This window comes from Budorcas taxicolor, chromosome 4 (assembly GCF_023091745.1).
Source record: "Budorcas taxicolor isolate Tak-1 chromosome 4, Takin1.1, whole genome shotgun sequence".
NCBI classification, from domain to species: domain Eukaryota; kingdom Metazoa; phylum Chordata; class Mammalia; order Artiodactyla; family Bovidae; genus Budorcas; species Budorcas taxicolor.
In genome coordinates, this window is record NC_068913.1 from 90,991,491 (window position 1) to 91,008,740 (window position 17,250).

The 17,250-nt window shown below is 35.9% G+C and overlaps 1 protein-coding gene across 1 annotated transcript in view; it reads right to left on the minus strand.

Annotated features, from left to right (window-relative positions):
* POT1 (protection of telomeres 1) overlaps positions 1-15,106 on the minus strand; it is a 102,193-nt gene extending 87,087 nt beyond the window's left edge. The window contains exons 1-4 of the mRNA XM_052639003.1: positions 15,096-15,106; positions 14,155-14,284; positions 11,686-11,758; positions 4,911-5,002 (exon numbers count right to left, since the gene is read on the minus strand). Of these exons, the coding sequence (XP_052494963.1) occupies positions 4,911-5,002; positions 11,686-11,758; positions 14,155-14,277 (288 nt within the window). The 5' untranslated portion in view covers positions 14,278-14,284; positions 15,096-15,106. The remainder of the gene's footprint in view (positions 1-4,910; positions 5,003-11,685; positions 11,759-14,154; positions 14,285-15,095) is intronic.
* Between the last annotated feature and the right edge of the window lie 2,144 nt (positions 15,107-17,250).

A 17,250-nucleotide genomic window follows, 5' to 3' on the forward strand; every position in this document is an offset into this window, starting at 1 on the left:
TGCATCAAAAATTACTCTGGTTACTATTGTGAGAGAAACAGCCTAATGAACTACCCTAGGAGTTTTAGAACATGAACTGCATGGCAACTATTTGCTTTCCTCAAGTTTTAAAGTAAGATTTTAAGATACACCACTGACTTAATAACAGCTGTTCACTGAGGAAAAAATAAATGACTACATTCTTTTCTTTGTCCCAATTAAAAATTAAGGGAAAAAATTGATTTACCACCTCTTCACAGAAACTTAGCAAAATAATCCTAGAAGAGAACATAGGCAAAACATTCTCTGACATAAATAGTAGAAATGTTTTCTCATGTCAGTCTCCAAACTACAAACACAAAACACATATACAACTAATTCTATGTCAAGTCAACAAGCGCCTTATTAGTTTTCGTCTTTACAGTTTCTGAATTACTGTTAAGCTCTCACTGATTCCTCTACCTTAAATCTCTTCCTGGTAGAAGAAAATAAATTGAAAAATAATCTAGGAGATAATCAGGGAAACTGGAACAGACTTGACATTATATATATATAAATTATTGTAGGCATAATGATGAAATTGTGCTTATGCATGTATACAAATACATAGGAAAAGAGAAATATACATAGATGTGTGTGTGTGTCTGTGCGTGTGTATACATGACTGTGCCAATGATGTCATGATTTATAAAAGCTGATGTTAACACTTCAGTAGTATAATTATATTGTGTATGTATTCATTTGTGTATATACATAAACACATACATACATATACATATATACATAATTTTAGGATGCTTTCTCTTTTATATGCTGAAATTTTTAGGGTTTAAATTATATAACTCCTGCTATTTGCCTCAAAATAACCTGTGGCAGTAAAATGAGTAGATGAAATGGATTAAATAAGAGCCTAAATATTGATTACTGCTGAAGTTAGATATTCAGAATATGGACAGTCATTATTCAATTCTTACCACTTATACATATGTGTGAAATTTTTCATAATAAAAATTTTAAAGACTAACAGATAAAATGTTCCACTAAAAACTCTGTGCCTACTGTTTGATGTTTTTCCCCAAATCCTCCAGGCAGATTCATCCTCAGTTTATTGAGGTTGCTACTCCAGTTCTATTCCAGTCACCACCATTAAATGATTTCCAATAGACTAGCGATAGTAGACACCATAAGGTCAAGCACTGTGTCTTATTCATTTTGGTTTCTTTAGAGCCTAGCACAAAGTCAAGCAAAATGTCAGCCCTTAATAAATGTTTACTGAACCTAAATGAATGTAAATGAAAAAAGAGACAGAGTACAGACAATCTCATCTGACTTTGTCGTTTTACAGAAACCATTGTTTTTCCCCGTATCATTTACTTGTTAGTAACAACCATAAATCAACCACATATCTAATATTTCTGTAGCACCATTTTAGAAGTACTTTCTAATACTAAACAATTTATCTGGAGACATCAATGACTCAATAATTTTTATAGCTATATGCTTCAATATTAGTTAATTGCCAAAACTGGTTCTGTAAATATCCAGGGGATCACTAATTAACATCAAAGATGTCATATGATTCTTATTAAAAAACAATTTTAAATCATTTTAATACGCATGCAGAAAAAAAATCTGTATTATACACCAGAGAGTGGTTAATTTCTGTAGATGTGCTGTCCAATACAGTAAAAACTAACCATATGTGGCTATTTAATTAAAATGATACAAAGTTTAAAATTCAGTTCCTCAAGCCATATTTTAAGTGCTCATTGGCCAAATAAGACAAGTAGCTACCATATTGACAACACAGATCTAGAACATTTCCAGCACACGGTTCTACTGGATGGTAGAAATGTTTTTGGTGTGTCTATCATGTACCCTACAACATTTCTAAATTCATATATTAGCCCTCTCAGCATTTTTTTTTTGGATTTTTAAAGATTTTATATATATTGGATCAGGTCATCTGAGAAGACCTGTTCAGTTGCTCAGTCATTTCTGACTCTGCAACCCCACAGACTGCAGCATGCCAGGCTTCCCTATCCTTCATTTTCTCCCTGAGTTTGCTCAAACTCATGTTCATTGAGTTAAGGATGCCATCCAACCATCTTATCCTCTATCACCCTCTTCTCTTGCCCTCAATCTTCCCCAGCATCAGGGTCTTTTCCAATTGGCTCTTCACATCAGGTAGCTGAAGTACTGAAGCTTCAGCATCAACCCTTGCAATGAATATTCAGAGTTGATTTCCTATAGGATTGATTGGTGTGATCTCCTTGCTGTTCAAAGAACTCTCAAGAGTCTTCTCCAGCACCACAGTTTTAAAGCATCAATTCTATGGTTCAACTCTCACATCCATACATGACTACTGAAAAACCACAGCTTTGATTATATGGACCTTTATCAGCAAAGTGATGTCTGTTTTTTAGTATGCTGTCTAGGTTTGTCATAGCTTTTCTTCCAAGGAGCAAGCATCTTTTTAAATTTCATCACTGCAGTCAGTATCTGCAGTAATTTTCAAGCCCAAGAAAATAAAGTCCGTCACTGTTTCCATTGGTTCCCATCTATTTGCCATGAAATGATGGGACCAGATGTCATGGTCTTCATTTTTCGAATATTTAGTTTTAATCCAGCTTTTTCTCTCTCCTCTTTCACCTCCATTAAAATGTTCTTTAGTTCCTCTTCACTTTCTGTCGTTAGAGTGGTGTCATCTGCATACCTGAGGTTACTGATATTTCTCATGGTAATCTTGATTCCAGCTTGTGCTTCATCCAGCCTGGCATTTCACATGATGTAACAGAAGTTAAATAAGCAGGGTGACAATATACAGCCTTGACATACTCCTTTCCCAATTTGGAACCAGTTTGTTGTTCCACGTCTGGTTCTAACTATTGATTCTTGACCTGCATAAAGATTTCTCAGGAGGCAGGTGAAGTGATCTGGTTATCTCCTCTCTTTAAGAATTTTCCAGTTTGTTCTGATCCACACAATCAAAGGCTTTAGCACAGTCAATGAAGCAGACGTTTTTCTGGAATACCCTTGCTTTTTCTATGATCCAATGGATGTTGGCAATTTGATCTCGAGTTCCTCAGCCTTTTCTAAATGCAGCTTGAACATTGGAAAGTTCTTCATTCATGTACTTACTGTTAAAGCGTAGCTTGAAGGATTTTGAGCATTACTTTAACAGCATGTGAAATGAGTGCAATTGTACAGTAGTTTGAACATTCATGGGCATTGCCCCTTTTTGGGATTGGAATGAAAACTGATCTAGTCTTCTGGTTTCTATTGTTTTCCTCTATTTCTTTGCATTGTTCACTTAAGAAGGCTTTCTTATTTCTCCTGGCTATTCTTTGGAACTCTGCATTCAAATAGGTATATCTTTCCTTTTCTCCTTTTCCTTTTAATTCTCTTTTCTCAGCTATTTGTAAGGCCTGTTCAGACAACCATTTTGCCTTTTTTGCATTTCTTTTTCTTGGGAATGGTTTTGGTCACCACCTCCTGTACAATGTTACGAACCTCTGTCCATATTTCTTCAGGCACTCTGTCAGGTCTAATCCCTTGAATATATTTGTCACTTTCACTGTTTAATCATATGGGATTTGATTTAGGTCATACTTGAATGGCCTACTTTCTTCAATTTAAGTCTGAATTTTGGAATAAGGAGTTCATGATCTGAGCCACAGTCAGCTCCCAGTCTTGCATTCACTGATTGTACAGAGCTTCTCCATCTTTGGCTGCAAAGAATATAATCAATCTAATTTCGGTATTAACCATCTGGTGATGTCCACATGTAGAGTCGTCTCTCGTGGGTTGGAAGAGGGTGTTTGCTATGACCAGTGTGTTCTCTTGGCCAAACTCTTTGTTAGCCTTTGCCTCACTTTATTTGTACTCCAAAGCCAAACTTGCCTGTTATTTCAGGTATGTCTTTACTTCCTACTCTGAGAAGAGAGATAATTTTACTTCTTCTTTTATAAATTAGATGTCTTTTCTTTTCTGCTTATTTGATTACTCTGGCTAGAAGTTCTAGTACAAGGCTGAAGAGCAGTGGTGAAAGCAAGCATCCTTTTCATGTTCCTGCCTTACGAGGAAAGCTTTCAGTCTTTCACTATTGAGTATGATGTTAGTTAGAGGTTTTTCATAATTGACTTTTATTATGTTACGATGTTCCCTTCGATTTTTCTGAGTGTTCTGACTACAAAAGTATGTAGAATTTTTCAAATACCTTTTCTGCGTCAATTAAGATAATAATTTGTGGTTTTTATCCCTTTGTTCTATTATTAATGTGATGTATTTTGTTGTTGTTCAGTAGCTAAATTTGTCCAATTCTGAGACCCCACGTACTATGGCACTCAGGCTTCTCTATCCTCCACTATGTCCTGGAGTTTGCCCAAATTCATATCCATCTAGTCAGTGATGCTATTACAATGTAATACAATGTAGTATAATGATTTTCTTACATTGAACCAAACTTAACTTCTGGGATAAATCCCTTTGGTCATGGTGTTTACTCTCCTTTTAATACACTGCTGGGTTTGGTTTGGTATCATCTTGCTGGGGATTTTAGCAGGCATTTATTTTATAATAACTACAGAAAATATTATAGATATACTCATATAGATTTATAGCTCATATTATTTTTTAGTTAGTAAGGATTATTTTTAAGTAAGAGAAAATGTACCTATCTTTAAGACAGTCTATTGAATACTGAAAATTAAACTTAAGCGAGAGGAAAAATTGTCCCTTTTTCTGTCAATGATAAGTTTCACTAATCTCTTTCGAGTGTTCAATTTTAAGGATGTTGCTTTTTAAAAAAGTATAATTTTTCATACATCTGCAAATCTATAATGAATTTCTAAAAAATGGCTTGTAGGATACATATAGCATGATCAATAATTCTATTTCTAAAGAGATAAAGTAATATAAAAGTATTTTACCCCTTCATAGAAAACTTTAGCACAGTCCTTTGCTAAGTTTCCAAAAAATAATATATTGATCTTGCTGATGTCTGAATTCGAATTATCTTGTTCTATAGAGAAACACACACAGAAAAACACTTTAGATACAGAAGTTTAATAGACACAAAAAAATTGCTGACAATGAAATTCTAAAACCTATAGTTACTTCAAAATAAAATTATGAAGAAGAGCAATTAAAATGTTTATAATTCACTTTTAGTTTACTCTATCACCTTAAGAATTGCAAAAATAATGTACAGAATGCTACTAGGCATTAAAACCAAAATGATAACAGTTTCAACTATAATACGTTTTACAAATTTCTGTAAATACCACATTAATATCACATAATGATCACTTTCAATTTATTTTCCTATGGTTACCATCAAACCAAAAGAACTGAATAAGATACTGAATAAGAACTAAATAAAAATAATTCAATTTTGTACTGTATAACATCATTCTCCAAATACTTTATTTTTACTGAACTTCTGGTAATATATAATTATTAGAACTTTAAGTTTTAATCTAGACAAATGAGCTCTCTGCAGCACTCATACATTGAAGAGTAAAAGAGCAGTGTGTGTGTAAAAACTGAGCTTTTTGTGATTTTGACAATAAGAATTATTTGGAAAAGAAGAAACAGATATGCTATGAGGAATCTCACTTGGAAATTCTAGGCTTTGGGGAAGACTCTCCATAATCTTTGTTCTCCAGAGGTCACCTCCTAGAACCACTGAAGCAAGGCCAAATGCTAAGATTCAATTACTGTAACATCTGAGAGAAGTCTCATTAATATCAGCTTTCAAACATTCAATTACTCCAAGGGCTCTCATATCAGACTTTCATGTATCTATGAAGTACATGAAACATCTTTCCAAAACTTGCAAAACTTGTAACTTATAACTCTTGAATCTGCTACTTTATCACCAGCAATGAAAATACTATCACACATCTGCCTATTGCCTCCTTTCACTTACTTCTGTCATCTAATTCCTCAAAGTAAGTAGACACATAAATTGAAACACTAATGTTCTCAAAAACAAAAATACAATGGTTTCTAATCAAGATATAACTTACTTCCTTAATAGAGTAAATGCCCTGTCAGATGTCTATTTCTGGCCATGACAGAGTAATGGGAACTGGATTTGTTCTGTCCTTAAAGAAACTAGAAAACTAACAAAAACAACAACTATATATATATATATATATATATATATATATATATATATATACACACACACACACACACACAACTATTATATATATATACACAACTATTGTATATACTATATTGTATATATACATATATACATACTATATATTGTATATTATACAACTATTATATATATACAACTATATATATATATACAACTATTATATATAGACACAACTATATATATACAACAACTATTTATATATATATACAAAACTATTTATATATATAAAACTATATATACGATTGTATATATATACAACTATATATACACATATACAACTATTGTATATATATATATAAAACTATTATATATATGTACAACTATATATATATACAACTATATATATATACACACACACAACTATATATATATATACAACTTTATATATATATACACACAACTATTTATATATATATACACAACTATAATAGTTGTGTGTATATAAATAGTTGTTGTGTGTGTGTGTATATATATATATAGTTGTTGTATATATATAGTTGTTGTGTGTGTATATATATATATATAAAGATGTCCTTTTCATTATACGGGACTGGAATGCAAGAGTAGGAAGTCAAGAAACACCTGGAGTAACAGGCAAATTTGGCCTTGAAATACGGAACGAAGCAGGGCAAAGACTAATAGAGTTTTGCCAAGATAATGCACAGGTCATAGCAAACACCCTCTTCCAACAACACGAGAAGACTCTACACGTGGACATCACCAGATGGCCAACACTGAAATCAGATTGATTATATTCTTTGCAGCCAAAGACGGAGAAGCTCTATACAGTCAACAAAAACAAGACTGGGAGCTGACTGTGGCTCAGATCATGAACTCCTTATTGTCAAATTCAGACTTAAATTGAAGAAAGTAGGGAAAACTGCTGGACCATTCAGGTATGACCTAAATCAAATCCCTTATGATTATACAGTAGAAGTGAGAAATAGATTTAAGGGTCTAGATCTGATAGATAGAGTGCCTGATGAACTATGGAATCAGGTTGGTGACACTGTACAGGAGACAGGGATCAAGACCATCCCCATGGAAAAGAAATGCAAAAAAGCAAAATGGCTGTCTGGGGAAGCCTTACAAATAGCTATGAAAAGAAGAGAGGCAAAAAGCAAAGGAGAAAAGGAAAGATATAAGCATATGAATGCATAGTTCCAAAGAATAGCAAGTAGAGATAAGAAAGCCTTCTTCAGCGATCAATGAAAAGAAATAGAGGAAAAGAACAGAATGGGAAAGTCTAGAGATCTCTTCAAGAAAATTAGAGATACCAAGGGAATATTTCATGCAAAGATGGGCTTGATAAAGGACAGAAATGGTCTGGACCTAACAGAAGCAGAAGATTATTAAGAAGAGGTGGCAAGAATAAAATGGAAGAACTGTACAAAAAAGATCTTCACAACCCAGATAATCATGATGATGTGATCACTAATCTAGAGCCAGACATCTTGGAATGTGAAGTCAAGTGGGCTTTAGAAAGCATCACTACAAACAAAGCTAGTGGAGGTGATGGAATTCCAGTTGAGCTCTTTCAAATCCTGAAAGATGATGCTGTGAAAGTGCTGCACTCAATATGCCAGCAAATCTGGAAGACTCAGCAGTGGCCACAGGACTGGAAAAGGTCAGTTTTCATTGCAATCCCAAAGAAAGGCAATGCCAAAGAATGCTCAAACTACCACACAATTGCACTCATCTCACATGCTAGTAAAGTAATGCTCAAAATTCTTCAAGTCAGACTTCAGCAATAAGTGAACCGTGAACTCCCTGATGTTCAAGCTGGTTTTAGAAAAGGCAGAGGAACCAGAGATCAAATTGCCAACATCCCCTGGATCATGGAAAAAGCAAGAGAGTTCCAGAAAAACATCTATTTCTGCTTTATTGACTATGCCAAAGCTTTTGACTGTGTGGATCACAATAAACTGTGGAAAATTCTGAAAGAGATGGGAATACCAGACCACCTAACCTGCCTCTTGAGAAATCTGTATGCAGGTCAGGAAGTAACAGTTAGAACTGGACACGGAACAACAGACTGGTTCCAAATAGGAAAAGGAGTACGTCAAGGCTGTATATCGTCACCCTGCTTATTTAACTTCTATGCAGAGTACATCATGAGAAACACTGGACTGGAAGAAACACAAGCTGGAATCAAGATTGCTGGGAGAAATATCAATAACCTCAGATATGCAGATGACACCATCCTTATGGCAGAAAGTGAAGAGGAGCTAAAAAGCCTCTTCATGAAAGTGAAAGAGGAGAGTGGAAAAGTTGGCTTGAAGCTCAACATTCAGAAAACGAAGATCATGGCATCCAGTCCCATCACTTCATGGGAAATAGATGGGGAAACAGTGGAAACAGTGTCAGACTTTATTTTTTGGGGCTCCAGAATCACTGCAGATGGTGACTGCAGCCATGAAATTAAAAAAACGCTTACTCCTTGGAAGAAAAGTTATAACCAACCTAGATAGCATATTGAAAAGCAGAGACATTGCTTTGCCAACTAAGGTCTGTCTAATCAAGGGTATGGTTTTTCCTGTGGTCATGTATGGATGTGAGAGTTGGACTGTGAAGAAGGCTGAGCGCTGAAGAAGTGATGTGTCTGAACTGTGGTGTTGGAGAAGACTCTTGAGGGTCCCTTGGACTGCAAGGAGATCCAACCAGTCCATTCTGAAGGAGATCAGCCCTGGAATTTCTTTGGAAGGAATGATGCTAAAGCTGAAGCTCCAGTACTTTGAGCACCTCGTGAGAAGAGTTGACTCACTGGGAAAGACTCTGATGCTGGGAGAGACTGGGGGCAGGAGGAGAAGGGGACGACCCAGGATGAGATGGCTGGATGTCATCACAGACTCAATGGACGTGGGTCTGGGTGAACTCTGGGAGATGGTGATGGACAGGGAGGCCTGGCATGCTGAGATTCATGGGGTCGCAAAGAGTCGGACACGACTGAGTGAATGAACTGAACTGAACTGATTATATATATATATACACACACAACTACTGTATGTACTATATTGTATATACATACACATCCTATATATATTGTATATATTGTATACTATACAACTATTATATATATATACAACTATTGTATATACTATATTGTATATATATATATACATATAATATATATCATGTGTATATATAAACTATTGTAATATATAACTATTATATATATACAATTGTATATATAAATATATATACAACAATTGTATATATAAATATATATACAACAACTATTTATATATATATATATAAACAACAGTTTTCAGACACTGGACAACAGGAAGTGCAGGAAACTATTTTCTTTGAGACGGAAAGCAAAGCCAGAGGGCTAGTTTATTTCCTGGAGATTCTAGGCAACAGAAAATGGAGGTAAAATCTAAAGAAAGCCAAGCAACCTCACTGAATTCAGAAGAGTTCAGATTTGAGGACAGCAAAGTGGACAGAATTTGTGCAACATGTTGTTGAAAGGAAGACAGCAGCATAGACAAGTGCTCTGGAGATGAGTGCCTTTGGGTCTTTGGCTGAGTACTGATCTCCAAAAGCACAGGAGGAAAGACTCCCAGAAAGGAATTAGAACCACTTGAAAGAAAGAGGCAGAATAATTCTGAGACTCACACAGTGCTGTGAACTGTTCTGGCTCCAGAGTGGAATCCTCATACACAAAGCACGTGGTACACTTGTCAGAAGGGCACCTCCTTGGTTATCAGAACAAATTAGTCCCGACATACAGGCTGCTCTAGACCCACCCTAACAAAGTTAATCAAATGGATTCCAAGAGAATTTATAGTATTCCAAAATGAAGACAAATAATATTTAAAGAATTACAAATAAATCCAATGTTTGATAATAAAAAATTCTGAACGTCCAGCATTCAGTTAAAAAAACTACCAACGATGACTACATAAGAACTGGGGTAGGAAGGATACATGGTTGGGGGGTGGGGGGATCAATAGAAAATAACTCAGAAATAACAGTGATAATAGCATTGACATAGAAGATTTTGAAACAGTTATTAGAATTGCATGTTCAAGAAAGTACAAGACAATAGGTGAGAACTGAGAGACATAAAAAAACTAAACAGGAACTTAAAGAGTTGAAAAATACAATATTAGAAGCTAACAATACAATGACTGAAGTTAACAGCAAAGAAATGTTAACAGAAAAGAAATGTTAACTGAAAATAGGAAAACAGAAAAATCAATTAAAACAAAAGCTGATTTTCAAAATCAATCAAATAAATCTCCAGCCAGAATGATCAGGAAAAAAGTAACAGAGAGAAGACAGAAGTCATGAATTATCAAATCAATGGAATACAACATCATTACAGATCCCACCAACAATAAAAGCATATAAAAAGTATTTTATGAATGATTTTACACCAACATATGGACAACCAAGATGATCTGGATAAATTCCTTTAGAAACACAATCTACCAATGCTTACTCAAGAAAGAAAGAGATAATTTCAATAGCCCTATGTCAATTAAAGGGACTGAACTTAGAATTAAATCTTCCTAATGAAAAAATCTTCATATAAAAGTGGTTTCACCAGTGAATTCTATAAACATTTAAGGAAGAAATAAACAATTCCAGGTAAAGTCTTCCAGAAAATAGGAAAGGAGGGACCATAAACAACTCTTCACTAAGGACAGCATTATCCCAACATCAAAACCAATCAAAATCACTATAGGAAAAGACAGATTCCTACCATATTTTTCATAAATTTAAATGCAAAAATTCTTAACAAAACATTAGCAAATCAAACCTAGAAATATATAAAAGGATAATACATCAGGCACGCCACTACACTCTGCTCTATTTTTCTTCAAACCAAATTTCTGTCAATTATTACTTTGTACAATTATTTGCTGAATTTACTTATTCCCCTACAATGTAAACTCCATAAATGCAAGAACCTTGTTTTGGTCATTGTTATATTGCTAGCTACATTGCTGTACCTAGAACAGTGTCTGTTATATATACGGTTTCCAATAGTTTTGGAAATATACTTCAAAGTTTATTTCCCATTCCCTGCTGTAGACCATTCTTCATTCATTCAACTAATTTCAGACTTCAGATGAGATTTACTTTGGTCTCCAAGTATTCTAAACTCTTACCAAGATTATTTAAGGGTTACTAGGGAGAAGAATTACCTCACGTAACACCTAGGAAAGAAATAACATGCTGAAAATAGCATTATCTTACAATTTGCTGTTTGGGTCACACTAATGAAACTAGAAAATAGGGAGATGAGTTAGCCATTGTAATATCTGGGTAGGACATTAAAGGAATCTGAAGTAAAACAGAACCCATGGGGGAGTGGGGAGTGGACAGACTTTGAAGAAAAAGATTTAGAGATGAATAACTTTTCATTCCATATATTTGATGCTAGAGTAAAAGAATAAATTTTCACTCCATAGATGTTCACACTAAAAATGATTTTTGTGGGTATATGTGTATGTATACATAAAGTTACCCATTTCTAGATTATAAGCCACAAGTAAAGCAGAAATGGTCTTGTCATTTACCTTGAAGTCCAATCTTTAAAACAGCTCTTCTGTTTTCACCACAAATTAAAGAAGAGATAAGCGAGAGTTTTCCCTGAAGTAAAAGAAAAATAGTTATAGATAAATCCAAGAGACTGTAATAACATAACTAAAATCAGAATAAATTTTTAAGGCTACTTTACTCATCATTACAAAATACTGGAAAGAATCCAAGTACTGCTACACTGGGGAATGTTATAAACAGACTGTAGTGGAATTCTAGCAATCAATAAAATGTAATACTATTGATAAACATAACAACTTGCAGAATTGCAAGGAGTGAAAAGAAGTCACAATCAAAAGGCTACATACTGATACATGTAACATATAATATTGTACATCAACTATATTTTAAAAGGAAAAAGCTACATACAGTTCAGTTCAGTTGCTCAATCATGTGTAACTCTACATAAATGATTCAATTTACATGGCATTCTTGAAAGGCAAAAAGTACTGTATAACTTGAGAAAGCTGGTCACAAGTGGTTGCCATGGATTGAAATTAAGGTAGCAGCTGACTATAAAATTTGGGGGGAGTGAAAGCCTGTTCTACAGCTTGATTACGGTTGCAGTTACATGTTTTTATACATCTGTCAAAACTCACAGACCTATATATAGTAAAAACCAGTGAATTTCATAGTAAAATGCATTTAATAAAATTCAAGAAACGTTGAGATACCTGCAGACATGTGCAGTTTAGAAAAAGGAATGTAAGAATTCAAACTGACATTTCATTTATATCTAAACTTAGTAACACCAATAAAAATGCTAGAATTTTAAAAATATTTCACTTAAATTCTTCTATATCAAACACACAAAATAGGAATGATGAAGTTAGGTACAGCACAGTAATAATTAACATTAATGATCCATCACAAAAAAAAATTAATTTAACCAAATCATTAATAAACACAAGTATGCAAGAAGATGGGGAAACAGTGGCAGACTTAATTTTGGGGGGCTTCAAAATCACTGTAGATGGTGATTGCAGCCATGAAATTAAAAGACGCTTACTCCTTGGAAGAAAAATTACAACCAACCTAGATAGCATATTCAAAAGCAGAGACATTACTTTGCCAACAAAGGTGCATCTAGTCAAGGCTACGGTTTTTCCAGTGGTCATGTATGGATGTGAGAGTTGGACTGTGAAGAAAGCTGAGCGCTGAAGAACTGATGTTTTTGAACTGTGGTGTTGGAGAAGACTCTTGAGGGTCCCTTGGACTGCAAGGAGATCCAACCAGTCCATTCTGAAGGAGATCAGCCCTGGGATTTCTTTGGAAGGAATGATGCTAAAGCTGAAACTCCAATACTTTGGCCACCTCATGCGAAGAGTTGACTCATTGGGAAAGACTCTGATGCTGGGAGGGATTGGGGGCAGGAGGAGAAGGGGATGGCAGAGGATGAGATGGCTGGATAGCATCACCAACTGGATGGACATGAGTTTGGGCGAACTCTGGGAGTTGGCGATGGACAGGGAGGCCTGGCTTCATGGGGTTGCAAAGAGTCGGACATGACTGAGAGACTGAACAAACTGAACTGATGCAAGAAGCATCATCCTAATCAACCAAATGTGAAGTGAGTTTACAAACACTAAAAAACATTTGATTAGGAATTTAAATACAATGAAGTAGAAAAGACCAGCTGTAATACATAGAACTTTATTTCATATGACAGAAAATATCAGGAAAATAGAAAACAAAAAAAAATGAAAGATAAACAAATGTCTACATGGAGAATATTGATTTATCATATGACAGGAAATATCAGGAAAACGGAAAACAAAAAAAATGAAAGATAACAAATGTCTACGTGGAGAATATTGATTACCGGGTAAAACTGAAAAGTGACATCATTTCTCTTTTACTATATGACACATTTTGTCAGAAAGCTCTTTACCTGCTTCCTATCACTCTTAACTTTGACCCAAAATTAAATATACAACAACTAAAATTTTAAAATTCACTGCTGCTGCTGCTGCTAAGTCGCTTCAGTCGTGTCCGACTCTGTGCGACCCCATAGATGGCAGCCCACCAGGCTTCCCCGTCCCACTAAATATGCATAAAAAATATTGGATATAACTCCCCCAAAATTTCAGGAACTTAAAAGACAAAACCAACAGAAATTCCACAATCTGAAATCCTCAGCGAAAACAAAACAGTACTGAAGAAAGACAAACAGTACCTGACAGACCAGAAGGACAATATCAAAGAACCCAACATGCAACCATACATGTAAGTGACATCCAGAAAAAGGGTAATAATATGCAAGAAAAAAAAAATCCAAGACACATTAGTCAATAATTTCCCTAATTTGATAAAAACTGTTGAACTATGCATCCAAGAAGTTCAGTTGCTCACATCTGGATAAGTTCAAATAAAAACCACATCAAGGCACTCGACAATCCAACTTCCGAAAACAAACCCTAACTATTCTGAGTTGTGTCAATTCTTACCTGGATATATTTCTTGTCATAATCACAACCTGGCTGTAGGGATCTGATATCTACTTTGTGTAATTTATTTAGCAGATCAACTTCAGGCACTCCATTGACTTCTTTTATTAATTCAAGTGGCATATCAGATCTGCTTCTTAGTGTGATGGAAAGCAAATTCGGTTAGGGAAGCTGATAACTTACTGCTGAAAACACAAAAACCAGTATTTTATCCAAAGTAGTAAATAATTTGCTTTAAGCGTCTTTGATTTGCTTTTCCTTTTTAGTTAGTCATCACTGTTGGGGGAGAAGAAGGACGGGTGAATTATTCTGTAATTTTATTACGATGATCAATACACACATTCTCCTAAGGCATTCAAACTTAACCATTTTCTATTAGTCTTGTATTTTAAGAACTACTTGTATAATTCAGCTTTAGAATCTGTGAAAAGGCAGTTCACAACTGCCTTTACCACGGTGCTTTGAAAGGTACAAACTACTGAGGAAGGGAAAGGAGGTTGAAAAGTTTTGCGCTTGTTTTTAAATCCCTTTGGCAGTTGTAACATTGTGTAGGTAAACTGTGCCCCAAAAGTTTATGATTCCAAAATATATCTGTAGCCTCCTCCCTCCAGCCCGTATGCAGTCGAAAGAAACTACTGAACAGCTGTTAACCTGCGCATTTTCAGATTCTTTTTTTTCCCCCAAACTTATTGCCTGGGACACGCATTAGTATCGATATTTAGTTTTAGTGTGTGCGCGCCAAGCTTCTCCAAGCCAGGCGACAGTCTTGAGGGCGGAGACGTGGATTAACTGAAGTCAGGTGCTCACAAAACGCTAAAATGCTCACCACAAGTAAGCTCACGAGAAGGACAAGTATGAACAGTTTCCCTGCAATAACTCCTCCAAATGTTGATCTAAACTAAACCAGGCTCTTCATAATACCGGTTCAGGTCCCGACTCACCTCGTAACCACGTCAAGATCTCCAAATTTAGCTTGGAAATTGACTGACCCGCTCTTTTAAAAGAGAAACTAGGAAGAGTTCGGACGGGCGCGCTGGTGACGTCACACGCACGGCAGCAACCCAGTCTCACGCATGCGTACACGACCGCTAGGGCAAACGAGCGGCTCGTTCTCGGGCCTTTGGAGGACGAGCTGCGGGATGGTGTCTAGGCCTAAAATGCGCTGGAAGTTTCTCGGAATACCTAGAGAGGATCCAGCGCGTGGCGGGGAGGGTGGCGGCTGTACTACTCCCGCGCCCCGAATTCCCGCGGATCCACTTAGGACGGCTCCCGCCGATTTCGAGCAGTCTCTCCGGCGGGTGGCAGAGGAAGGAGAGGCGGTGCTACCCATTTCCTAAATCCAATAGCCAATGAAAAGCCTTTCGCAGACCTAGGCGGGTTTGGTAGATTTGGAAGCTCCTAGGGACAGGCTGGGCCCTTATTTTAGTTCCCAATTGTCTTCCCCTAAAGGAAAGAGCTCTAACGCAGTTTTTACAGTGAAATAAATCTAGCAATGAGGAATGCTACTTTTCAGATGTGATTAACCACTTCAATGATTTATAGGACTATGATTTTATGCTATAATTAATGAGCTGTTTAGTTGCTAAGTCTTGTCAGACTCTTGCGACCCCATGTGTAGCTGGCCAGGCTCCTCTGTCTGTCGGATTTCCCGGAAAAGAATATTAGAGTGGGCTGCCGGTTTCCTTTGCCAGGGGAATCGTCCCCTCCCGGGGATCAAACCTGCCTCCCCTGCATTGGCATTTGAGTTCTTTACCACTGAACCACCGTAATTAGTGAGATGCTGTTAAATGTGAATCTTTTGCTTATTTTTGATTTCTCCCTCCAATCATTTAAGTGAAACCACCCAGTGCAAAACTAGAATGAAATAAAGATTCACATAAATATTTCCAATGCTATTTGGACTGAAACATCTGCTGTACATATATATTTGCAGGAAGAAATAGCTAACATATTTGAAGAAAAAAATTTTTTTTCAGCAGGAAGCACGTGCGTTAGTCCATCTTCCCTTTCTCTCCCATCCTTGTATTCACATACCACCAGTTGTGATAACAGTTTGAGCTCTGCAGCTGGTTATTTGAGGAAAACTATCCAAGGGGTCAATTACACATCTTTTCTCAACCTATTTTCAACTTTTCCTGCTTACTCACTGTGTTGATCTGAAACAAGTAAGACTACCAGATAATTCTCCAAGGATGTGTTTATTTGGGATCAGTAGAACGTGGCAACTCAATGTTTACAAAAACGAGGAAACATGCAAGAAAAGGACTGGAAAGGGAAGAAGAAAGCTGGTATAGAGGGGGAAAGAGAGGTGGGAGAATTTTAATAAGCAAAGAATTCATGGCTTTTCATTGAGTCTTCTTTTAACCTTATTTTATATTGGAGTATAGTCAATTAACAAACAATGTTGTGATTGGTTTCAGGTGAACAGTGAAGGTACTCAGCCATGCATATATACCTATCAGTTCACCCCCAAACTCGTTTCCTGTAACATTGAGCAGAGTTCCATGTGCTATACAATAGGTCCTTGTTGGTTATCTGTTTGAAATATAGCAGTGTGTACTTCATCCCCAACTCTCTCCCTATCCCTTCCCTCCATCCTCCTCCCTGCAACCACAAGTTCATTCTTTAAATCTGTAAGTCTCTGTTTTGTAAGTTCATTTGTATCAAATATCTTTGCCAGGAGAGGGAAGTCTGTCTTCTTTCTGTTGAGGTCGGCAGGGTGTGAAATCTCACTTTTCTAGTCTCCCAACTCTAGAGACTAACTGAATTTTTTCCCAATATCTAACTGAATTAACAATCACCCAAATTATAGTGTTATGGAAACATAAAGGTAATTACTATCTTTTTTAACTTTTTGGACTTTTTGAACTTATTGGAAAGAAAAAAAAAGTTTATAGAAGATATTTTCATAAGCTTCCTGTTTAACATAGGCCCAAAGCCTTGGTGGTCATCTTATAGGGTCCTTATAAATATATAGGACTGAGACAGGATTTACTATTGGGTTCTACAGGGAAGTACACAAAAGCAATTCATTTCTCTGGGAGTGAAACTATCCACTGATCTTATGACTATCGGTTCTCCAAGTTTACTAAAGCC